The sequence below is a fragment of the Lutjanus erythropterus genome, chromosome 7, assembly GCF_056507025.1.
Source record: "Lutjanus erythropterus isolate fLutEry1 chromosome 7, fLutEry1.hap2, whole genome shotgun sequence".
Taxonomy (NCBI): Eukaryota; Metazoa; Chordata; class Actinopteri; order Lutjaniformes; family Lutjanidae; genus Lutjanus; species Lutjanus erythropterus.
Window position 1 is genome coordinate 36,624,455 of NC_139323.1, and position 26,566 is coordinate 36,651,020.

Below are 26,566 nucleotides of genomic sequence, written 5' to 3' on the forward strand. Positions count from 1 at the left end.
GATAGTGATTCATTTAGCCAACAGGTAGAATACAAGGTAAGTAAACCAGCAGAGGTCCGCGGGTCAGATGAATAATTCACCACTGTAAGAGATATGACATTTCCACATGGGGGAATGTAATCCGGGGTGATGTTCTGTGTGTGTGTGTGTGTGTGTGTGTGTGTGTGTGTGTGTGTGTGTGTGTGTGTGTGTGTGTGTCAACATGATTTGTTGAAACAGCCCTGCATCTCAGCACTGACACAAAAACACTGGGTAAATTTGACATTTAGAGGACGCTTTCATCCACTTTTATCTGATGTGCCGAGTCTTAAAGAGAGGAGGAAATAAGTGCAGACTGAGGGAAAACACAAGTAGGGGGTGTTGTCTGAAGGATGGCCTACATATACAGAATGTATAGCCTGTGTGTGTGTGAAGCTGAGAGTGCTGTCATGTTGATGTCACTGACAAAGCCTTTGAACAACTGCAGTATCTCTGTGACACTTTGTAATGTAAGCCTACCCTTGAAACACATTAACACCTTGTCCTGTGGGTTTTAAAAAAAACAAACACACATTACGAGTGTCGACAAACGACATGTGGAAATGTAATCTCCTCCAAAACAAGGATGCTTTCAATTCCAAACAAATTCAGATCTGCCTTAATTGTTTATTTAACATATAAACTGCGTTGGCCGACTAAGAAAGTCTGAACAGAAAAAACAGCAACTGACAACTGTTTTCATCAACAGTTAATGTGTTAATTATTTTCTTGATTAATCAATTTGCTCTATGAAATGTCAGGAAATGGCGAAAATTGTTTATTGGTGTTTCTTAATGCCCAAGGTAATGTCCTCAAATGTTTTGTGCAAAACCCAAAGATATTCACTTTGCTGTCATAGAGGAGCAAAGAAAAATATTCACATTTAAGTAGCTGAATTTTGTCTTTTCTCTTTAAAAAAAAATCCTCAAACTGATTAATCCATAATCAGAATAGTTTAATATTTGACAACTAATTGATTAATTGCTCCAGCTTTAGTGGTTCATTAATTATTAAATCATTATTAAAAGCAGTTTATGAGTTCAACAAACTGTGCAAATTATCATTACTGGTGAGGCTCTTTCAGTGGTGTCAAAGTATTTATTTTGTGCCTTAATCCAGTAAGAGATTAAAAGTACAAGTAGATTTTAATGTTGTCCAGATTCTTAACACTATTTATCACTTTGACAGAGTGAATGATTATTTTCTAATTTGTTGTGAATTGCTCGCATATATGATTTTTGAAGAAATAACACGTTTCATAAGCATTACATGCTCTTTATGATTATTTTCTTCATCAAAACCAACTATAAAAGGCTCAGTTTGTTGCAAAGGAAGGGATACCACTTCAATGCTTTTCTATGTAGTGAATATATGGGAATAGATGTTTACTAAATTACTATTATTACTATTATTATTATTACATTATTATTATTATTATTATTATTATTATTATTATTATTATTATTATTATTACTATTATTTCCTTATCTTAATAGAACTACTAGATGTGGAAAATCATACAGCATCTTAGATGTTACAGATAGATTGTAAAAATATATTGTTATTGCAAAGACACACTCACTAACACATACACACACATACACACACAGTTTCTCCAGCGTCCATTCAGAAGGCTCGCGCATGTCCCCGAGGGCTAGAAAGGCACGCGGGCTGTGGACCCCCCCCACCCCCCCCCCCCTTTTTTTTTTTTTTTGTCACCGCTCCACACTATTCTAAAGCTTTTATTCTGAAAAGCAACACACGCAGCACAGGCGAGCAAACTGTGGCTTCATCCTACTGTTTATATCTGAGCCTGGCTGAAAGATGATGGAATAACAGTCACAATTTAGATTTGAAATTAAAACTGTTAAAAGTGTAATTTTGGAATATTTTAGATGTTTTATTTTTGATATTTCGTTTCGACCTATTTTCTTTTATTTTAATCATTTTAGGGTGTAAAACTCTAAATTTGAATAGCCACGCCTTTTCCGTCACTTTTTCTCGACTATTTTCTGGATGTGTGATATTCTAAAATAGGACAACCCTCCGCCGTCCCCTCCACCTCCCCCGTTTAATGTGCGAGTGGAGTTGTTGGTCAACAGTTGGGTCGGGGGGCCAGGCGGAGGGAGGGAGGGGGGGGCCGCGCGGAACAATGGACTGTGCTGTTGTGTGCTGGAGTCGGTGGAGGGAGAGAGGGAGAGAGAGTCAGGCTGATGACAGAGTGAAAGAGGTTAGTGTCTATGCTGGGAAATGAGACCAGAGGAGGGGGGTTCCTGTGTCTGTTGGCTTGTTAATGATGATTCAGTCCCATCAGCTCAACAGCCTTCTCTATCAAGGAATCTGTGAATGCCTCCAGCTCAGCGGTGCCATCACAAAAAAACTGTAAAATTATAGTTATTAAAGAGTTTTAGTCGAGTCTGATACACTTAAAGCTACCACCAGGAGTTTTAGGAGTCAATTTAATACCGATTTCTCTGTATAAGCTGCAATAAGACTGGCTATTTATTCTTAAAGCCTGCGGTCTCCGTGAAATCAGATTGAAACCAATTTTTGTTTTCATTTTCCATTACAAACCTACACTGAGATGTATCTTAGCCAGCTGAAAAGAAAAAGGAGATTTTTCTTTGAATAATTTTATTTTTAACATAATATTTTACAGACTGTCACAGGGGGATCAGGTCCACAGGATCCTGGTTGCATCTGAGGGGCGGATTCACGTGGAGTTGACAGGACGCGGCGTGCAGGACATTTAGTGTAGGACAAAGGGAGGAGGACTCGGTTTTTACATCCATGATGCTTCGCTCAAACCCAGTCAAAGTTGAGGGATGGTGTTTCCCAGATGTTGAACTTTTAACGTGAAGGACTGATAGTTGTAATTGCATTTCCTTAGCTGTTGTCCTGTATCTTCCCCTGCTTTTATTTTATTATGTACTTAAAATAATTTTTCCTTGTATATACCTTTATTATTTATTTTATTCTGCTACTGTTGCCTGCTGTTGTGCATATAAGCATGTGACAAATAAATATCTTGAATCAATCTTGAATCACCATCTTGTTGCTGCTGTTTATATATTATATATATAATATATATATTATAATATAATAATATATATATTTATATTTTCACCCTACTCCATCCTGAATTTAATTAACCATCAGTATGTATATTTTGTGTGTATTAAGAATGCACTATTTTCACTGTACAACATTGTGTTGTGTAATGACAATAAATTACCTTGAGGCCTTGAATATTTCAGAGGAAAACACTAAAGATTTAGTCCACAGGGGCCTCCAAAAAGTTAGTAGCTTTAACTATACCCAAATAGTTAAAAAAAATATATATAGAAAAATAGACAACGGTTTTGCACGATTGTATCACAATCATATATTGTGTAAAGTTCACAAAGAGGGAACAAAAACAATTTTCTTGGTATTGTAGACGATAATAAAGGGATATGGCTTTTGAATGCAGGTTCTCTTGTGTCTGCGATTTTGTTTGCGCGCTTCTGTATAACGAAAAACAGCATTATTTATCTAATGGCCGCTGCCAGATGCAAAGAAATCGAGACCTGCGTTTTAAAATGATTCAACAAGTGAGTCGCAGCCCCCCCTGGCCGACTGAGTCACAATCTACAAAAAAAAAAAAAAAATGAAGCCAGTCACTGCAGTGTTTTGTGTGAATCCAGCGACCATTTTTTGTGTGTCTCCACCAAGCATCCCACCCGGTCTCTCCTCCCCGCTCCCCTCCTTTCCCCTCCCGGCTCTGCCAGGCTCCTTGAGCCGGCCATGGGTGGCAGTCAGCCTGGAAACCCGCTGATGTTGTTCCAGACGAGCGACGTGTTGCATGGAAGCAGCAGGGAAATCGTTGTTCTGCTTCAGAGTTTACATACAAAAACGCAAACATGGACTGTATTGTGTCTGCGGGCTTTTGAAAATGTTTATAATCCATACTTTCTGCTGTTCATTATCATCCGATATTTGTATTGTTTTTTTCCTGATTTGGTCTTTTTTTCTCCTTCTCGCTCAGACTGGGTGTGCAGATTATGCCCCCGCCTTTGCCCTCCTCCCCTCCTCCCCTCCTCCCCTCCTCCCCCAGGCCCGAGGAGGGACATCAGTAAACACAGTCGCCAAATTTCCGGACAACAAAGGAGCAGCAGACCGTGCACCACTTTCACTTGTAGCTGCAAGATGGGCCGGTCCCATCCAGTCACCTGTTGCTTCAAGCTGCCTGAACGAGCTAAAGAGCTGAAAATACCCTCCAAAAAAACAAGAAAATCAAATGAAAAAAAAAAAGCTGATGAATGCATTGAAAAATCGACTTTTTTTTTTTTATTTAATTCAGAAACTTCTCCAATCTAAAATGCCCCCATGTGGCTTTTCAGACTCAGTCTGTTCACATTTTGCCTGTGTCCTCTCCTCTCCCCCTTTTTTTTCAGTGACCATATAGCTTGTGAGTTGATCTCCTAAATTGGAGCTGCATTGTCCTCTTCTTCCCAACAGCAGCCAGCAGGCTCAGCAGCCAGCACAGCCAGCCAAGCGTTTGACGTTATTAAATAATAAAGAGATGCTGATCTGGTCGCTTTGTTGTGAAGGAAAAAAGGCCAATTAGCGTGCCGTTATACTGTCATTATGGCTGTATTAACTCGAATTAGTTATAAGACAATATGCATATTGACACTTGCATTTTATGGGGAATATTAGTCTGCACACTGAAATGATAGCATGCGAAAATCAGTGATTGTAACAGCACTAATTATGATAAACTGATCACATATACAGTGGCCTAGACAAAATGAGGATTTGATACACAATCCAAACAACACAAAATCTAAATGAGCTGTTTGTATCATAAAAAGCTTATAATGAAATATTTTGGACTAAGAAAAAAGTGTGGTTTTGTGTATTTTGGTTTATTATTATCATCTGATTATCAGATTCATGATCTAAAATGAAGTAGTGGAGTTATGGAGTTTATAATTTGATAAGGAGTATATCAAGTGGGCTAAACGAGTAATAATTTTACTTGAAAACTGGGGCGTAACAGCAGCTTTTGTGCAACGAGCTCCACTTATTAGCAGCCCTGCCCTGAAGGATTTCCCTGGCAGGCTACAGTACAACAGGCCTTATATTGTTGTTTGTCGGCTCTTCTCAGAGAAAAATCCCCCTCCACCACCACCACCCCTCCTCACTCTGTCTCTCCTCTTTCTCCCCTCTCTTGCACTTTCTCCCGGCCTATGCTAATCTCTGCAAGAAGCAAAACAGCCATATGTTATCAGAGGACTGGAAACTCTTTTGCTTTTATCAATAAACTCTATTAGAAGTTCAGGTCAGGCCAACACAGGCCATCTTTTTCTTTTCTTTTCTTTTTACACAGTCCTCCTCTATAACTTTATTAAACTAAAACGACAATTTTACATAATTGTTTTTTTCATTTTAATCAGCAGTTAAATTGAGAGAAGCAAAATATTAAAGATGCCAAACAAAAATAGGGGAAATGTTTAATATATTAAGCAGCCATGTGAGTGTGAAACACTAGTTTTTTCTGAGTTTTACACGAGCCAATCAGAGCTGAGGACATGACACAGCATTAGCAATGGTTGACAGTTAAAGATGGTTGCTGTGGTAAAATTATGCCATGAAAAAATAGTTCATAAATTAAGAAAAAAAAAACTCAATTAGAATGTGAAACAAAAGTATGAAAGTATGAAAATGTAAAAAATGTCCCAGCAGGCACAGGTGATGCTGAGTCTAACTGTCCTGTCCTTCAGTTTCCAGCCCATAGGGCCAGTTTTAGCTATTTATATCAGAAGCAGACCGATATATCAGTGAGCCAATATTACTGAAATGATATTGGCTTAGCAAAGCTGTATCAAAACTGTAAAATATCATGCAGGAATTTAGTGGAATCAACTAATCTTTTCTTATTAACTTAACATAAATATACAAGTTTTATATATTCAAGTTAATTAAACTTATACTTTCTTTCAGATTTTATGAACATAGATTCTTTTGATGTGAAGTCCTTAGAGCATATTTGCATTGATTGAGAGTTAAAACTCCCCAGAAACCAGTCTTTTTTATATAGTTTGAAAAAAACATTTATAATGAAAAGTTTGTTTTTTTTTCCAATGTTTGTCAGTGTAACTGAAGAGTTGTAGGTTCAAATTAATATCTTGAGCTTATTGTTTTCTCAAGTATAATTGCGTTAATATCAAGTTGATTTGACTAGTTTGTTTGGAACCATTACAGGATTACCACAACTTATCTTTTCAAACTCAGTTAACTTAAAATTTTGAGGCAGCCAAACACTTTTTTTTTTTTTTTTACTGACATCGGCGTATATGCGGTTCAGAATATTTTTACAGAACATAATGCAGATTGTTTTAACTGTTTTATGGTTTTAAAGTTGGCATTTTATGTATATTTGATCCTTTCTCTTAATTCAACTTGATGTATTTGTGTTGTTTTAATTTATAGTTATTTATTAAAAACTATTAAAACTATCAAAGACAGTTTACCATTTCCGTGTCACTTTGGATTGTATAAATAAAGAATATCAACTGTTACATTGATATATAATGTTTTAAAATCCATATTATCTACATTGGCATTGGCCCCAAAAATCCAGCATTTCAGATGGGCTCTAGACAGTAATGACTGGCAATTAATAATGATTGTTCTGCAAGAATTAAGTCCCCCCCCCCCACCACCACCAAAAAAAATAAAAAGTAATAAATAAAATAAAAACAATCATTTAAGATGCATTAAAAGTAGCTGAAATTGTTAGGCAAAAATGTTCCAGCAGATGCAGGTGATGCTGAGTTTAACAACCCTAATGCTGCCTATAGTTTCTGGCCCAGAGGCCCATTATTTAACTTTACATGGAAAAGCTTCTGATAAGCAGTGTTGTAGAAGTAAAAAAACAGTCTGACTATGGGCTTTATGTGCTGTTCTATCTCTGCCTGACAGTACACTTAAAGTTACACTACAAATAAAACATGAGAAAAACTGTTGTTTTTTCCAGGAGTTGTGATCTGCGCATTCCTTAAATGATGGCGCTCCATAAAGCTGTCAGTACCAATGAGCAGAAATGATAAACGAAGCTCGAGCCGCTGCGTGGTGACGTGGTGGGAGAGAAGAGGACAGGGGGATGAGGAGGGAGGAAGAAGAAGAAGAAGAAGAGGGGGGGGGGGGGGGGGTGTCGCAGAGGCCTCGAGCCTCTGAGAATGCAGGCCGAGAGCAGCGCGAGGCTGATGGCATGCTGGTCTGTGTCAGTGTGTGGTCCTATTCAATGGAAGTGAGTGTGTGTGTGTGTGTGTGTGTGTGTGTGTGTGTGTGTGTGTGTGTGTGTGTGTGTGTGAATGAGGGAGAGAGAGAACCCTCTCCACACACACACACCGCCCGCTTCCCTTCCCTGCACCTGCGCTAGATCAGCAGGCTACTGGCTGCCATTCAGTCCCTCTACGCTCCCTACACACACATACACACACACACACACACACACACACACACACACATACACGCACACGCAGCTGAAACACACGACAGCTCTCTGCTCTGACAGTTTTGCTATTCACCCATTCTTGCAGCCTCTCTCTCTGTGATGAAGGCAGAGATGTCGGCCAGTCCTTAAATAAAACTTTGGGGTTGCAGAATAATAACCCGACCAGAAAAAGAAAATAAATAAATAACACTGATTGAATTTAGAAGTTTTCTGTCTTATTTATTCATCACCAGTCCTATCTGAAGGCCAGATTCCCTTTTACTGACTTGTTTTCTTTAAAACATCCTCATATGACACAAACACCTACATTCAATTATTGTGACAAACTATCTAGACTTCTTTAAAGGCCCATTCTGCACTTCTTCTAAAGCAGTTTAAATCAGACGTGGCTTTATTCACATGGATGGAAAATGTGGGGAAACAACATGAAAAATGTTTATCATGATTAAATGTATAATATGCAACATTTTCCTAAAAACAAAAATAAAGATTAATGCATATAACGATCCTGCCCTCTGTCCTTATTTCCTTATTTTCGCATTATATTGTTGCGCTCCTGACGCTTTAACAACACAAAACGTTAGTATTTGACGTCCTGGGAATGACACTCAATAATCAACTTGTCTTTCTGGTGCGTTTACGAGCAGCTGGGGACAAATCCCACTGATGCTACTTTTAATTAAAAACCCATGCCTGGCTTAAGATTGTGTTCAAATATATTGATTTGTTGTCCTTCTGTTAAAAGACCCGTCAATCAATCAAGGAGTGAAACACTTCATGGTACTGTCTTTTAAATTTGACAGGTGGGCATTGTCTTTAATGGAAAAAAAAATGGCGTGAAAGTACATAAAGCAATTATTTTGAGAATATACTTTTTGTGTATTCATATAGGTTCTAAAGGCCTGCCAATTTACTCAGTCTAGCACTGTCCAGGTCGAACAGGAACTAGGCCTATAACCCTGATGAAAATCGGATTACTTGGCTGCTACAGAAGATAAAATAAACTAAAAGAAAAGTAAACTAACGGAAACACGTATGAGCACCATTGGACCGCTTCATGTGCGGATGACGTCATGCCCCCTCCTCCTTATTATCCGCAACGTGGTGAAAAAGGAAAGTGGCTCTCGTGGGATTACAGGCCACTAAGCTCGTTTTGTTTGTGTGCGTGTGTGTGTGTGTGTGTGTGTGTGTGTGTGTGTGTGTGTGTGTGTGTGTGTGTGTAGTACGGGTGAGGGGGGTCATTTGACCTAATTTTAAAAATCATATAATCTCAACAACAAACATAGGATTTGGATAGAGGCCAGAATAAACCGTGGAGTGACACACCTAACGCTGTTCACTCATTCGGGACTAATAATATATTTATTTTTATAATTCTATTAATTTGTTTTATTGATCTTTTTTTATTTGAGGCCTGTTTGTCAGTTGTCTCTACTTTGCTCAAAGTGTTCATGACCTGATGAGTCCGGGCCAGATCCTACAATAAACTGTATTTTATTCTGTAACAAAATGTATAATAATAATTTCTTTTTGCTTGCAATTGCGAGAAATTTAAAGCGTTAACGCCTTTAAAATGTGACACTTCATTGTTGTGATAAAGGCCACTTGAAAGCTCTAGATATACACACACGCACACACACGCCAGGTTATCATAGATAACATCTGGGAGTTGTTGTTTTTTTTTTAAGCGGGGGCAAAAAAAAAGCAGAGGCGCGCGCTTACCACCTGTTGCAGTCCAAATATCCTCGAGCTGCGACAGCCAGACTCTGCACGCGAGCGACAGAAGGGGAGATGGGTGGATGGATGAACGGATGGGTGGATGAACGGATGAAAGGGGTGTAGGGGAACACCTTGAGCTGGCCTCCCGGCTTCTACCTATATCACACAAAACACACCTGGTTGTTCGCGTTGAGGAAAAAAAAATGAAGGAAGAATTTTATCTTTAGAAACATCCACGCGTCATTTACTGCGCCTTTATTTTAATTTAGTAGAAAATGTCAGGGTGGATTCAGCCTCTGTCCTCACATTATTCTCACCGTGTGAGGTGTAACATTTTAGACGCAGAGGGACACTTGGCTCCCTGCTTGTATCACCGTCAGCGCTGCTCTGCAGCACCTTTATTTAATGTTTGAACAGGAGCGCCACTGAGCTTAAAGCGCCTCTGAGATTAAATCACATTTTGGAGAGCGCAGGGGCTAAATGCGGGCTAATATTTTTCTACCGAGATAGCGCGATATCAGTGTTTTCAGAGTGAACATTTACCGTGTCCTAGTTTGTGAATACTTGGCCTCACTCACATGGGAACCGACAACTGTAGTAAGAATTATTTAGATTTTTATAAGGCGAGAAAATACGCATAAAGATTAAAAATGACAAAAAGAGCACCAGTATCAAATATAAGACGATAAAGGTGTGAAATACTTTGCAGCCTGGGCCTTAAGAGTCTCCTGATTGTGTCAACACGCAATCTTTACAGGCGTTACAAATAAGCTGCAGCTTTTTATGATGCAACACAGAAAATATAAGATGACCATCAAACGCATTGGAAAAGCTTTTCCACCGCATCAAAGGTGCAGCGCTCAGCCGGGAAAAAATTATCATTTGGCGGGGCCTCCGGGCCTGCAGGGGCCCGGCGTTCACGGAGAGAGAGAGAGAGAGAGAGAGAGAGAGAGAGAGAGAGAGAGAGAGAGAGAAATGAGACTTTAATGCGTCTACTCGTCCGACCTTTTCAAAAACACTTTGTTTATCACCGGTGTTCTCGGCTATTACAACCAATTCAGCTGCTCGGATCAATAATTAATGGAGCAAGCAACGATCCCGTGACCTCTTGAAGGTCCGGCTGGGAGGGAGAGAGGGAGAGGAGAGGGGGGAGGAGGGGGGGAAGACAGAGAGGGGAGTGGACGGATAAATACCGAGGGGCCTCTTCAAATATTCATCTGCCGGTTAATGTGAGCTCCGCTCCCCCGGGACCCAGCCTGCAAGACACAACGGCCCTAATCTACCTCGCTGTACACACACACACACTCACAGTCTCACACACACACACTCCCCCCAGATTTAAAACCGTTAGTTAAATTCAGAGCGAGCAGTTAGCTCATCATAAGGATTATTATTATAGAGGGGGTGAAAGCAGGCTGGCTGGCAGAGAGATGCATGGGAACATTTTTGGAACCGGTTCCGTGTTTTTTTAAAGGCAGGACGGCTGGTGGTGGTGGTGTCACCGGAGAGCTTGAACCGTGAGAACCGGGGTTAACGGGAAACAGCAGGGCCCGTTTGATTAAACATTAAATTAAAATGAACACACTCTATCTATATGGAGCATCCCGCGGCAGGCCTGGCTCCTTTCAAGAGAGGGCTCACCTTCAATTTAGATTAATTGCACATTTGTGCTCATGATAAACCAGCAGCTCCATGAGTGTGCACAGTAAAAAAAAAAAAAAAAAAAAGAGAAGAAGAAGAGAAAGCGCCCGAGAAGGAACACACCTTGTTAGATAAAACCAAACATGAAGAGGAACTGTTACAACATGAAAAAAAGGGCCTGAGCTCAAGAGATGAAGTTGTTGTAAATACCCAGAAATATACAGATATGCTGTTGTTACAGTCAAGTATCCTTAGAAAATAAAAATCCACCAAGGACAGAAATCCTCCTGTCAGTTTTCACACATCTAAAATAACTGTGAATGACAGTAATAAATCTGATTTACGCCTTTATGAACAAGATATTGGTATCAGCGCTGTCCCTCAGTCTCTCATTCAAAAGCAGGCCCAAAATACTGATAGGTCTATTGAATAAAAATATAATGCACCGTTTGATTAATTTTTAAAGGAAATGTATATTTTAAAATTAAACTTTTAAAATATTGTTTAATGTTATTTTGCTTTTTAAATTATAGATAATAGAAGAGTAGAAATGACAGTCTATACCTGGGGATGTTGGTGGAAAAATCTTCCCCCTTTTTAGGAAACTGGCAACAAACTTTGGCTTGATGGGGCCATGATCCGCAGGCACTAGAAAACAGAAACGTGGTTAACCACGACGCACAAGCTGAATTATTTAATTAGAGTTTAAAAGAGGCAATGTGCCCCCCCACCCCACCCCACCTGCTCCCCCCCAAAAAAACTGTTATTTATATTAGCTCAGGTCTGACACTTTATATTCATAAAGATGCACAGAGTGTTACATTTACAGAAAATAATTAAAACAAGAAGAAAGACAGAAAAGCTGCACAGACAGATGACAACTCAACATGTGATGACTGCCTGCACACACGAGAAATAAAAAAATCAAAACTCATACAATTTCAAGTATCCAAATTTCCAAAATTTATTCATTTCAAACTGCATATTGAAAAAAAATATACTCAGCTGAAATTGTAACTGTTATAAGGATGGTATTAGTTTCGGTATATATATACATGGAGTGGTTGGCTTCTGCGTACAGGCCACAATTTTTAAAATACAACTACGGGAATGAATTTTTGAAATAAAAACTTAAAATATCACAGTAAATATACAGAAATTGTACAAATCAATTAGAAAATAAAGAGCACAAGCGTCATACCTCTAACAGATGAAAAGTGGGAGACGGAAATATAAATTAACAACCTATATTTTAAGCTGTATGAGAGAAAAAAGTTTCTTATCTTTTTTTTTTAAAGAAATTAAAATGTTTAGTAATATTGACCTTAAATGAAACAAAAAACAGTATTACCTGCTTCGTTTTATGTCCCTTTTCTTTCCAATGTTTGCAGTAAATAAAGGAGCATAAACTGATCGCTCCCATATAAATTGCAGTTCTGCCATTTTTCACTTTTAATATTTTCTGCAGAACTGGCGTTGCTTTTATATAAAAAAAAGAAAAGAAAAAAAATGCAACCTCTTGCAGTTTAACAAACAATTTCATCTGATTGTAATGTTTCTTTGATAAATACTGTACAAAAGGTGATTGCAATAATAAAACATTTGATTGCGACTCCCACTTTCTAGTCTTCCAAACTTCATCCACCAGTGAAGAGGGGGATCTCCTACCGTTCCTCTAGAGCTTCCTCAGAATAAAACGAAAGAAAAAAAAAGAGTCGTGTGTCCTTTTTCCTGCATGGAGACTTCTATACAACTTTTCCCACCCCGAAATTTTTCTGTACAAAAATAGTCCAACGTTAATAGTCCACAGTTTCTCTTATAAAAGTTCTTTTTTTCTCTCTCTTTTTGCTGTGTGTCTCTTACATGTGTGTTAACGGCAGCGTGCCGTTGATCGTCGTCCCGGGCACGGTGCTCTGGTAGTGCCCGGACATGTGTAGCCTGGTCTGGGCGGTCTGCTCGCTGACCTCCGCCCCGGGCAGGTACATGCTGATCATGTCCCTCAGATCTCCGCTTTGGCAGCCCGGGGCGGCCCGGTGGGACGACGAGGTGACGACGGGCGGGCTGGAGCTGCTGGACTCGGACTTCACCACCGAGGAGGGCCCCATGGAGCCGAGGGCGGTCATTCCCGGCGTGGTTTGCTGGGAGTAGGACATGGAGTATGTCGGGGAGCCGTTCATGTAGCTCTGGGAGCTGGTCATGGTGTTGTACTGCAGGGCGCTCATGTCGTAGCGGTGCATGGACTGCATCTGGCTCGGGTTGTGCGCGTTCAGCCCCGGGTGCTGGTAGCTCAGCTGGTCCTGCATCATGCCGTAGCCGCCGTTGGTCCAGCCGTTCATGTGCGCCGCGTAGCTGTCCATCCGCTGGTTCACCCCACCGCCCAGCCCGGCCCCCACCCCTACACCGACCCCAGCTCCCATCCCGTTGCCTCCAGGAGCGAGCAGCCCGCCGGGCAAGGTGTACTTGTCCTTCTTCATGAGGGTCTTGGTTTTCCGCCGGGGTCGGTATTTGTAATCCGGGTGCTCCTTCATGTGCAGGGCCCGCAGCCTCTTGGCTTCGTCGATGAAAGGTCTCTTCTCGCTCTCCGACAGAAGTTTCCACTCTGCGCCCAGCCTCTTGCTTATCTCCGAGTTGTGCATTTTGGGATTCTCTTGCGCCATCTTCCTCCTCTGGCCCCGGGACCACACCATGAACGCGTTCATGGGTCTTTTGACCCGCTCGGGGCTGTTTTTCTGATTGGCGCCGGTGCCGGACGTGTTGGTGTTGCCCGAGCCCCCCGTGTTGGTCTGGGGAGCTGGGGGCTTCAGTTCAGTCTCCATCATGTTATACATGAGGAACAGCTTTGAGTTGGAGCTCCCGAGCAAGAGGAAAAAACACAGAGACAAACTCCACCAGGACAGCAGGACAGTGAGGAGCGCAGGGCTGCTGCTGCTGCTCAAAGTTACCTGTCGATTTTTCTCTGCAACTTTTTCTCTGGACAAGAAGGGAAAAAAAAAAAAAACACAACAAGCACCAAGCCGCGTCTCCACACACTCTCTCCCTCTCTCTCCTCTCTCCTCTCTCAGTGAGTGTGTGTCAGCGTGTGTGTGTGAGTGTGTGTGACAAAGAGGCTTCTCCCAATAGGTCCCTGCTATGTTGTGTCCACAAAACTTCTCCCGTCGCTTCTCCGAAAAAGCATCAACAAACTGTACTTTTTCGCCTCTGTCCGCCTGAGCCTTGACAACTCCAGATAGTTTTTGAACAAGTTAATAGACAACCATTCATGTGACGGGGCTGTCAGCGAATAAATGGCTTCGACCCGGCCAATCAGAGCCGGCCTGCTCCCCTGACACACCAATGGGAGGCCTTAATTAGCATAAAGGGGCGGGGTCTGCTCTGCCCCGAGACACACACATACACATACGCACACTCAGGCTGCCCATATGAGCCAATACAAAGTACATATTTACTATTTCCAGGCATATGGAGATATTTCTCTGGGAATACATATAATATGTAAGTACTTAATGAACATTTTGCAGCATTATACAGAAGAAAAGGGAACTGCAAAAGCTTTTTTTTATGAAATAAGAAAATGCTGCCCTGCAAACTTTGAGTAAAATAGGGCAAAAAAGTTTCCAAAAAAGATAAAAAAAATATGGTTAAGAATTCCTGATAAATTAGGATTTTATAATGTTTTGATTCATTTTTTATTTTAATCTGTAGCCTGAATCCTCCAAATGGTTGCATATAAATACAAAAAGAATAAAATCAGTCAAAAAGTGTAAAATAAATCCATCTAAAGTTGACATTAATGGTGTCATCTCATGTTCTGACATTAAGTCCCGGCCCGTGACACTGCTGTTGTTCAAAACCAAAAAGTCACTAACTCCCCCCACTTACGGGCCCAATAACATAACAACACTTAAATAAACTTTGTTAGTTAACTCAAAGCGTTGAATGGAAGTGAACGTGTGTGTGAATGTGTGTGTGCGGGGGGGAAGCTGGTTTTTAGCGTTGAAAAGAGGAAAGGTAATCCAAGATGTTTCCCCCAGTCCTTTTGTTTAGTGAAGTTGAATGCCAACACACAGAAGGCAGACGGGCTCATCTCAGCACAAATAAGCGGTTTTTGTTTGGGATGTTGTCGCTACATCTGTCCGGACAAAGACCCAACTCCACTCCACTTCCACTGCCACAGTGCTGCTGTTGTTGTTAGGGCTTTGTAGTGTGTGTGTGTGTGTGTGAGGGAGAGAGAGAGAGGGAGAGAGAGACAGGGGGGGACACGGCCTACCGAGGAGGGGAGGAGAAATAAAGGTGAGGAATATTTTAAGATAAAGTGTGTTTGCACAAAAGGCACGGCTCATTCATATAAGCCCGAACAAGCGTGTCAGCCAATTAGTGTGAATGAAAAGCGGCCTCCACCTGCTTCACTTTTCTTCTGGATCAAACCGCGATGATCACTATTATTACTATTATTATTGTTTTTTATTATTATGGGATGAAACCAGCATCATCGCGTTTAAAACTGAATTATTTACTCATATGGTTTTAGCGTCCAAAACGTCTGAAGTTTTTTTTAGAGGTTGGAAGTGTTGCTGCCACTTGTTTTGCTTTTTTTTTCCTCCCCTGAATTTCCATCTAAGGCGTCCAGGCGTCCTGCTGCGTGACACCAGTGCCGCCTACTGGACACATGGAGAACTACAACCAAATCCAAAAAAGCAAAGACAGGTTTTTACTCAAAGTAGAGAGAAGGAATAGATGATGTTTTAGAAGTTCTGGTAAATATCTAATATGCAACATTTCCTTAAAAAACAATGTATATAATCATATAAACTTAACTCCTTTCAACCATCACGTATCACCCACTAAGAGTATGTTTTGGTGGCTGTATCTGTGCAGATCATGCAGCCCTCGGCCTCTATTTCATTATTTTCTAATTATTTTAACCAAAACGTCAGGATTTGACGTCCTGAGAATGAGCTTCGACAATCAACTTCCTTTCTGGCGCGTTTACGAACAGCTCGGACAAATATTGACACCGCCTTAAAAATATATAGTAAATGCCCCAAAATATTTTTTAAAATACATATATTTAGCACCCAATAGCAGTAAAATAACCAAAAAGCACTCGTGATATTTATTCACACCACATCCACACATCTGCCTGCGAGCCAGACAATCCCAATAATTAAAGATAGATCAAGTACACACACCTGAAATAATTTAATTTAAATGCGTGTCTCTAGATTAAATCATAATTGAAAGTGAATAGATCAAGCCTTATTATTTTGTTTTAGTCATTTGATAATAAATGGAGGAGCGGAGCCCCCGTGCTCTCATTATGCCGGCCCGGGCAACCTTACATAAGATTCATCTTGTGCTTAATAGGCTGCGAGAGGCGACACATGCAGCTCGGTCCATTATAATGCAAGGTTGAAATGGGCCGCTCGGCTGCTATCTGCATCTGAGTGTGTTCCCCGCTACCTCTAATCTGCTTATGATAATAAAGGAACAGCGGGGCCCTGCAGCTCTCTGAAAGCAGGCCCCATCCAGCCGGGAATGGCCCTGCATCCACAATCATCCTGAATTAAAGCCGTTGTTTGACAAAAACCAGGAGGAACTAGCGGGGCGGCTCCCTCGGACCACTTGTAAGCCCCCTGCTATACACCAGGTTGGGATGGATACAGCAAATATAGCGAGCAGCACACTGTGATATCACAATGCTGTTTTTGTGGCTGCACAAATTTAGGTGACGGGATCGGTGCAAAAACAAGCGACAAAAAAGAGCAACAATACAACTGAAAAATTATTCTAACAGCAGCCGCACAGGGAGGATGTTTGAACTCTTGTAAAAGTAAAATTATCCAAAAATAAAACTCATTGCCTGATAATATTTGTACATGTAAATTAATCTAAATGAACTGCAAAATACACATGTCAAAATCTGTGAAATTACTAATTATGTTAAAGGAAAACTTATAAATGGCAATAAGAGAGACAGATTTCAGGTGAAATGAGAATAAACTTGTCTTTTCTTGCCACTAGGGGCCGTACCAGAGGCTGGAGACGCAGCCAAGAAAATACTTTATGAAAACATTAATAAGTCAAGCTTGGAAATAATTTTTGAAAAAGAACAACTTTTTAAAAAAAAAGCTTTTTTTTTTTTCAGATAAATTCAGGAATAAAGTTGTTGGCAATTTTAATTTTTGAGGACATCCATTTGGACAGATTAAGTTATGGTTTGTTGTAATATTCCTACTTTTTTGTTTTTCTTTCCGAAATATATTTGAATAAATATTTATTAGATTTAATGCCGTGATAAAGTCACATAAATCAGATTACTGCATAAAATATGAACGCGTATCAGGTTATACAATTAACAAGAGATCATTCAGAATATTCGACTATTTTGAATTAAAATATAAAGTGAGATTATACACTTTCAAACATGATAAGCGCCTCGAGTAAAATATAATAAATGTTACTAATAGTGCAATAAAAGCGCGTCAGTCTAAATAAAAATAATCCTGGGTGTTCTCTTTGATTTGTAATTCAAACCGTATATTATTTAATATAGTTGAAAATAAATATTCAATGCGGAAAATATAAAAATAGACTTAAATGACATGAATAAAATAAATGTGACATTTAATGCCCACATATGTTGTGTCTGTATGTTGAGCAGAAAACTAAACCGGCCAACAGCAACTCAGGCAGTCAGTGAAGCTCATGATGCCATGCGGTGTCATTCCACAACACTGCATGTTTTACATACACACCGACTCAAACACACACTAACGTACACACCGACACACACACAAACACACACAGGGCTTCTCCTCTCCACCGCACTCCAACTTACTGCCAGTTTGGGAGTTGTCTTCCTCTCGTCTTGATTGGCAGAAATTAAACAAGATGCCATTTCGCTCAACCTCCTCCATATCTTCTTCCTCTCGCTTCCACCACCGGCGAGGAAGCCTCAACTTTGTCCGGGGACGAGAGCTCCCGACGCCGGCCAGTGAAACGTCCAACCGGGACGCTCCGCATGTTTCCCCCCCCCTCCCTTCCCCCCGGTAGTCCGCGCGGTTTCGATCCGGCAGCCGGCGCGCTGTGGCCGGCGTGCAGCCCGGTGGAGCCCCGCTGTCTGTCTGGAGCTCCGCTGTCTTCTTTCCGAGAGCCCTGCAACAAGAAAAGCCGTTTATGGCGACACACAATGTGAAAAGGGGGCCGATTTAAAAAGGAGAAGAATGCAAGCAAGAACAACAAAAGTCAGTTATAGCAAAGTCTATGCCTCTCCTCTCCTATCTTCCACCCCCTAGCTTAGCCCACATAATGAGCAGGAAAAAGCTTTATATTTTGTTCACTGGGTATTCACAGATAATTTGAAGCCATTGTTTCTGCCACAGATGGTTCTTTTTAATACAATAACGGTGCTCTTTGTGAATAGCGAGCCCACAATAAAAATCTAAAGCGTCCTCCTGAATAACCATTTTGTTCTCTCTTGTATAGGCCGAACAAAAGCGCCAGTGAGGTAATGGCCTGCCTTATTGAAAGCCTCAGAATGGGGATTTGATAAAGATTTTTTTTTCGCTCCTTTTTCCTTTTGCACAAAGTACACGGCAATGTCAAAGAGAAACTGACACGGCATGAAAAGGAAAAAGGCTCGAAAAAGTGCTTGCTGTTGCAGATTGCAACGTTAATTATTATTATTATTATTATTATTATTATTATTATTATTATTATTATTATTATTATTATTATTATCATTATTATGCTGTTATTTCTTAACTTAATGCAAAAGTCAGAGGTGAGGGGTTGTTTTGGGGGCTGCAGCAGCAGAGCAGGTCAGGTGCAGGCGTGTTATGGATTTTACAATGGAGCTTAAATCCAGAATACATTAGCCTCCAAAGGTCTGCTGCTGTGGATTTGGCACAGTCTCATAATTTTGCATAGGGTGAGTCAAGTTGTGCTTGATAGAATTAAGTATTCAGGGCGCATAGCCTTGGTGTCTTGCAGAAACCTCCTGTTTCTAATTCCACCCTTTTCACTACAATCGCCCAGAAAATATTGCATGCCCTTAAAGCGTTGATAAGGCACTGTGAAATGTCATAAATGCAAGGGTGTTAATAGGGGGGGATCAGGTAGACTAATGTAACCTGCGAGGGTTGAGATGCATGCATGCCTGCAGGTGTGTGCGCAGTCAACATGGATCCTGCAGACATGTACGGGCCACCTCAGCCTGCCCACGGTTGATGTAATTTGTAATTAACTCATGGCTAATCAATAAAGCGTTTAACAGAAAGCACAATGGACACACAGGGGATGATCCCAAGCCAAACATATTGGATGTCACTGATCGTTACAAGGTGAGGACACCCTGTCTATCACAGGGGTGGAGGGTGAGGTTGGAGGGGTGGGGAGCAGCAGGAGAAGAAAGGGGCACGAGATGAGGGGAGAGATGAATGGAGGGAAGGAGAGAAGGGCAGAGAGGAGAGAGGGGATAAAGGGGGGAGGACAGGAGAGGTGAGGAGAATCTTATTTCACCTCGTCTGGCATAGATCATACGGCTACACACGCACACGAATAAACAGAATCAGTTTCCTTCTGTAACTATTATCCCTCAGCCTTACACTTACAACACACGCAGTGCATTAAAAACAAGGCCTCACACTTTACAACAGCCTTCGAAACACAGGAAAGATAAAGAAATCGGTGACAGATATTTGGCAGGATTGTTTAAATCAGTTCATATCAAAAGAAAAATACCTGTACACAGACAAAAGTTAGAAGAAGGATTTGTTACATGTGCAAAAGGTGAAAAAAAGGCTGCAAAAAGCAATCTGCATTACTCTGTATTTATTTAAAATAATGCAAGATTGTCTAACATTTGAAGAAGCAAAAATATCTTCAACAAAAATGTGAACTGAAATGAGCTGAAGTAAACAATTACAAGATTTCCTCTGTGCACACAAAAGGTTTATTTACCTCAAATGAAATTATTGCAATCCATAATAGTGACACACTTCTCCCTTGTCAAGACAATCCATCCATCCTGACAGACGTGGCACTTAGAGATGGTGATTAAACATCTGGATTGTTGCACAGGTGTGGCTTGGGCTGGTCACGGTAAAAAGAACCCTCTAAAATGTGTGTTAATCTTCAAAAAGACATTTATTAGGCACCAAACTGTGGTGATTTCACACAGGGCCACAAAGAGCAAATAGTTTTTTTTTTTTTTTCCAGGAGGGCGAAGTCCTGACCTGCTCTACTCTGTCCCCCTACTGAGCAAAGACATGTCCAAAAGACGTCTTGTTGTGTGTTGAAAGGATGTACCCTGAGGAGCTGGAATGAAAGTTTTTATGACTTCTTTTTATGACGTCTTCTGACTGTCCAATGTTGACATCCACAATAGGGTTAGCTCTAATTTAGCACATAAAACTTTCCTCTTGTCATTAATAAACTGTACATATTTGTTTATTCAAAAATAATATAATAAATACTATAATATTATATAAATTTCAAGTTGATTTGTTCCACCCGTCTTACATGTCCACAGACATCCAAAAATGTCCTGGCCAGACATTCAAATATTGAACTGCATGTCAATATCCGAGAGATACTGAACCTGATTTGTACGTCACACAGGAATACAGATATGACCCTGGACCGGCCGACACAGTACAGACATGATCTGCACATCTGGCAGACATCTTGTTTGCTGATTTCTTCAACCGAACCCTAACCAATCACTCCCCGTGCTTGAAACTAACCAACCCAACAAACAAAAGCAACGACTACGAGCTGATCAGAGGCAGAGTAGGGTTGGTCATGACTCTGCCATCCTGGTAAAAAAATTATAGCTGTAAATTCTACACACTTTAGAGTGGCCTTTTATTCTGAGCAGTCCAAGGCACATGTGTGCAATAATCCTGCTGTTTAATCAGCATCTCTGCATGCCCCACCTGTCAGGTGTATGGATCATCTTGGTAAAAGAAAAGTGCTCACTAACAGATTTTGATTTGTGAACAAAATTTGAGAGAAATAAAAAGTTTTTTTTTCTGCAGAGAAGACTTCAAAAGAGAGCCACAAGAATTGTGAACAAAATTTCATACAAAGAACCAACAAACTCATTATTTATTAAACTAAAGGCTTTTAAGGTGAAGGTTTGGTCAATTTTAAAACAGCTCAAATTATGTACAGAGCAAAAAAAAACAAAAAAAAACAATTATCACCTGAAGATGTCCAAAAGTTGTTTCAAAAAAGCAAAAGTCAACTTGCTCCGAGAGGTGTTTTTATGATCAAAAAAACATTGGTGAGTATCAATGCCAAACTATATTGTATCTCAGTTAAAGGAGTGAGTTTGTGGAACAGTTGCAGTGAAAAACTGAAGTTTAAAAATAATGTATTGATCAAACATGAAAATGGATGATCAGATTGTAATACTGATGTAGCAGGACAGGGTACAGGAAATTAAAGTGTGTAAGTTGCCTTTTGTCAGTTGTTTTTTGTCTTTGTTGCTGTTTTGCCCTGTTTGTGTGTTACACCTTGCAGGTGTTATAAGCTGTAGCTTCATCCTGCACCTTTTTCAGACTGCAGAAGTGTCTAAGTTGTGTTAAATTACTTTGTCATCCTGATATGCACTGTGCTATTTATCCACCACTTTCTGTAAGAAGCAATGCATTTATTTACATGAATTTATAGATTAATACATGATGTTCTTATTTCTATTTCCAGCCCAAAACACAATTCTAAATTCTAAAGACATCACAGATCATTTACTACAAGGAAGCTGCAACTCCTTTGGCCAAACGTTCTTTTCTATAAAGGGAAGAAACATATGGAATCATGCACAAACAAACCAAATTTATCAACATTTTAAAACTGAATTGAAGGAAAATTTAAACCAATCTTGCCGTCATATGTGAAAATGTGGATGCCGGTAAGTTCAACAAAGTATGCCACATAGTTTAACTCGGTTGTCTATGAGCGTGTTTTATGTCTGTTATTTTAATGGCTCCTCTAGGGGACTGGAAGTTATCCCCTCATGCTGTGATACACTGCACTGTTGTGCAGTTCTCCAAGTATACTGTATCTGCCCCTTTCAAATAAACATTAAAGGATATGATGCTTTTTTTCTCCTGTGATACTGGGCGGTTTACTTTGCTTCACACCTGATATTACTTCCTAAAAAGCCTGAACGAACCCTATTACAGTTTTTTGAACAGATCAGTTCCTCTGCACGTCACCGCAAAGATAAAGTATGACATACACAATAAATAGTTATTCCAGTTATTCAGCTTCTTGAGCCCTCAACATTGACAAATAGTTTAAAACAGCCTTTTGAAAAAAAAAAAAAAAGAACCTGAATTGTTTTCATAAATACCAATGTTGCTGAATTTCTATCAGTTCATGAAATGTTTTCCAATCGCTGCAAAACACTCATCATGGAGCAGCATTTTTCTGCTAAAAATATTTCTAGAATTTAGTTTTTTTTCAGGATGTTAACCACGATGAAACTCAGAACTCACAGAAAGACATCTGTGGACACTGTGTGTGCAAAGACAACATCCCCAGCACTGAGCTTATATGGCAATTAGAGCTGCAATGATTAATCGATTATTATTAGACTATAAAATTAGCCACCAGCTATTCTGATTATTGGTTTCAGTCATTTCTTTTGTTAAAAAAAAAGAAAATTGTCTGATTTCTGCTTCTAAAATGTGAATAATTTCTGGCTTCTTTACCCCTACATGACAGTAAAGTGAATATCTTTGGGCTGTGGACAAAACAAGACATTTGAGGACGTCATCTTATGCTCTGAGAAACAGTGATCAACGTTTCTCATCATTTTCTGACATTTAATGGACCAAACAACTAATCGATTAATTCAGAAAATAACTGACAGATTAATCGGCAATGAAAATAATCAAAGACACAGAGTTGTTTACAGGCGATGTTTCCGCGTGCAATGAAGAAAAGACCAGATAGGAGAAACCAGTGAGGCAGGATGAGTGAAAAAGAGGAGGAAAAGGAGCAGAATCAGCACTGGGGGAAGATTTAAAGACTCAGAGACAAACACAAAAGCAGAAAACGAGAGAGAGGGAGGCTGAGAGACAGAGGGGATCAGCGCTCTCAGTGTGAAAGGCTTAGCAGTAAAGAAATATGACTTTGGCTTTTTATCTGATCAATCTGTGCCCATATAGTGTAAATCACAGACATACCACTCATATTAGAGAGCTGGAGCACTTTTAATTATAAACCTATCCACAGAAGGGGGGGGGCAACCAGTGGCACCATGAGAGCCTTTAGAAAGACCTTCATCATCACTGAATGCTAATGCGTTTTTACATAGAATCTGTCTATTGACATATACACACATATTCTCTCACACACACCCATGTGCATACACACCCCTGTTGGTATCTCCATATGCATGAGTGCGGACACATTTGGTGCATCTGTTTTGTGTGTTTTCTCACAGCTCAGCCTGATGGGAGATCCACAGAGGGCTTTCCTCCCTTTGTGCATCTGCATAGCATTGTGTGTGTGTGTGTGTGTGTGTGTGTGTGTGATACAGACACAGTGACACAGTAATCAGTGAAAAGGGGGACCCTATTGAAGGAGATGTGGCCAACCACCTGTCAATCATGTCACACACACGCACACATACACACACACACACACACACACAAACATCCATCCATTAACACAGCTTTACTTGCCCTTGAGCAGAAATAGCAACATCAAATGGATGTTTTGAGGCTCATGCTGGGTCGGTGTGAAGGTTCACAACATTACCTAAAGTATGTTCAATATCCTGAGTTTAAGTCTGCTTCTCAGGTCCTGTTCCCTCGCCGTCACCCGTTATTATTACTTAAAGATTTACCAGAATGTTCCAAGTTGATCTGCAGACAAGGCGGCAGCAGCAGTGCTGGAGAATTCAAAGTGACACTTTTAAGACACTTTACTTAAAGGTAGAATCAGTAAGATTTGTCTGAGGTGTTTGGAAACGCACCAGAAAGACGCCAGGATGCCAAATACTGATGTTCTGGCTTGATTAAGTGTCCCAAGCACAGCTGAATAATAGGAAAATAAGGAAATACGGGCAGACGGCAGGTTTTCTGCAGGTACAGCCACCAACACACACTTATAGTGGGTCACAGGTGATGATTCAAAGGGATTACATTTTTGTTTTTTGGTCTTTTTTGGTCCTTTGCGCATTTGTGCAGCTGAAGATATGACAGAAAAGTGGGGAGAGAGAGTGTGGGGCAATGACATCCAGCAAAGTACCGTAGGCGGCAGTCAAACCCACGGACGCTGCAGAGGACTCATAGCCTCAGTACACAGGGCGAGCGCTCTACCAACTGGCCACAGTCTATAAATTGTTTTTAAGGAAAATGCTGCAGATTATGCCTGAGTACAAGTATAAATACCACACTGTTAAAATACTAATAAAGATTAAAAATGTTACTTCAGTAAAGGTTTGCAAGTATAATCAGGAAAATGTACTTTAAGTATTGAAAGTAAAACTACTAAATGCAGAAAAATTATTATTTTTATTATTATTACTCGTGCATTAATGTAAAAGCAAGATTTTAATGTTGGAGCTACAACTACTATATATTTGATGGGAAGTAACAAATGTGAAAAAAATGCCTTGTTACTGTACTTAAGTAGAGTTTTTCAGTTATCTGTAGTTTACTTGAGTATTATTTTTCTGAAAATGTTTTACTCCCCACACTTTCACACTAATATCTGCACTTTGCGCTCCTGTTTCAAAATAGATTCTGTACTTCAGTTTTAATGCATTTCAGAGGAGGTATGGATTTTTATTTTTGAATTATTGCTCACCACCTTCTCAACATCAAGCCTGATTTAGTCCTAAATATACACATAACAAAGACAATTCATCAAAGGTTTATTCATCAATGCATATTACACACAAGATGAAACACGAGAGAAGGAGACTCGACTGCGAAGAAGAGGTTGAGATTCATTTAACTTTGCACAAAAACATTCGGTAGGAATGACCTTCGGAGGATTACTTTTCACTTTTATCCTTTGACTACATTTCAGACTCTGCAGTTTTTCACTTTTAGTTGATTAAAGAAGTTGAAACAGTGCTTCTGTTTTTTCCCCCAACAGAATTTGTACTTCTACTTAAGTAAAAAATGTCTGTATTTTTTGCCACCTCTGTTCATGCATTAATTTAAAAGCAGGATTAGCAGGACAGTTTTTGGGTGGAGCTCATTTTATAGGACTGCTACTAATGATGATTATATTCTTCATAAATTGATTGATTGATTTGGTTTGTAAAAACAGTGATAAATGTCACAATTATCCAAAGTGACCTTCACAATACAAAACATATTATATATCTTCATGTTTTGTTTGCAAAGTAAGTAAAGCTGCCAGATAAATGTAGTGAAGTAAAAAGTACAATACTTCCCTCTGAAATGTAGTAGAAAGTGTCATGAAAAGAAAAGACTCAAGTACAAGTACTTCAAACTTATACTTAAGTACAGTAGCTGAGTAATTTTACAGTTACATTCCACCACTGATCATCAGATGCTGCGTATGCTATTATAGTGGCTTTATTTTCTGTGAGTTAAAGTCTACAAGCATGATGTTTGATGCAAAATTCTCCAGAAGTCAGTAAAAAATCTTAAAAAATGTTCCTTTAATACTCAGCTTTAGTTTTGGATAGTACAGTACACATATCTACAGGGGGCTGTGAGGCTGGTGTACTGGTGGGTGGTGTTCCACTGATTTATCTCAGTCCTGCAGTGGCGTGTACTTTATAGTGGCTTATCAGTTCATGTTTGCTGTTTTAAACGAAGTCAACTAAAACTGAAAACACATCCTTTCCTCTCCAAACTAAGACAGTATTTTTATACTATGACAGCTCAGCGACAAAACTCTCCAGAATGGAAAAATCTGCAAAAGATGGTCTCATGCTTTATTTTACATAGAATAAAAGACTAAAGAAAAGACAGTCCGAGACAAACTTTCTGTCATTATCAACTTCTCTGTGCTTTCTGATCTTTAATGTTAAACTACACAATCCCACAGCTGTTTATTTAAGTTGTCAGACAACTTTACAGAATAAAATAAAATGATTTTCTTAATGTAGCGGAGCAGGATTTACTGCACTGTTCACTTGGGTGAAGAAATTGTAAGCTGCGACCAAATCATTATTTTATACTCTTTCACTTGTCTGAGCGTAAAATATGTCAAAGTTAACAACAAAATTTGGAGTTTGGCTGCACTGAAGCAAGGAATATGTGATCATGTAGAACAGCAGGTGAATGTTTTATCGGGCTGTGACTGTCCTGCTGCGCCAGATGATGTAATGCACAACTTTTTGACGTCGCTTTGCAAGTTTCGGAGTGGACGGACAAACTTTTCAAAAAAGGGACCTGAAAATGCTAGTGTGGACATAAATTTCCATATGTAAACAGCATTTTCAAATTTATCTGCCGTGGTGTGGCCATGGTCAGAATGTGAAAAGTGCTGGACAGACACTGTAAAGTTGAGGATTAGAGCTTTAAAGATACTAAAATGCTGACCACCAGAGGGGAGGTGGCTGGTCAGTCCTGCAGCTGTTTGTTCAGGAACCGGGCAGGAAGAAAGACGCGCAGACACAGCTGTCAGATATTTACCGAACAACACACGGCGCCAGCATCTCATTAATGAAGAATGCAACAT

The 26,566-nt window shown here is 40.0% G+C and overlaps 2 protein-coding genes across 2 annotated transcripts in view; both read right to left on the reverse strand.

The window, feature by feature from the left end:
- Positions 1-9,958: 9,958 nt before the first annotated feature.
- LOC146324345 (uncharacterized) overlaps positions 9,959-26,566 on the reverse strand; it is a 58,984-nt gene continuing 42,376 nt past the window's right edge. The window contains exons 3-5 of the mRNA XM_084723536.1: positions 17,721-18,037; positions 11,447-11,530; positions 9,959-9,969 (exon numbers count right to left, since the gene is read on the reverse strand). Of these exons, the coding sequence (XP_084579662.1) occupies positions 9,959-9,969; positions 11,447-11,530; positions 17,721-18,037 (412 nt within the window). The remainder of the gene's footprint in view (positions 9,970-11,446; positions 11,531-17,720; positions 18,038-26,566) is intronic.
- On the reverse strand, positions 12,595-14,841 carry sox2 (SRY-box transcription factor 2). The gene has a single exon (XM_084723653.1). It carries the CDS (start codon positions 13,708-13,710, stop codon positions 12,742-12,744), a length of 969 nt encoding a protein of 322 aa, XP_084579779.1. The 5' UTR covers positions 13,711-14,841; the 3' UTR covers positions 12,595-12,741.

Excerpts from the sequence above, each read along its gene's own strand:
- sox2 (XM_084723653.1), bottom strand. The coding sequence starts at position 13,710 with ATGTATAACATGATGGAGACTGAACTGAAGCCCCCAGCTCCCCAGACC.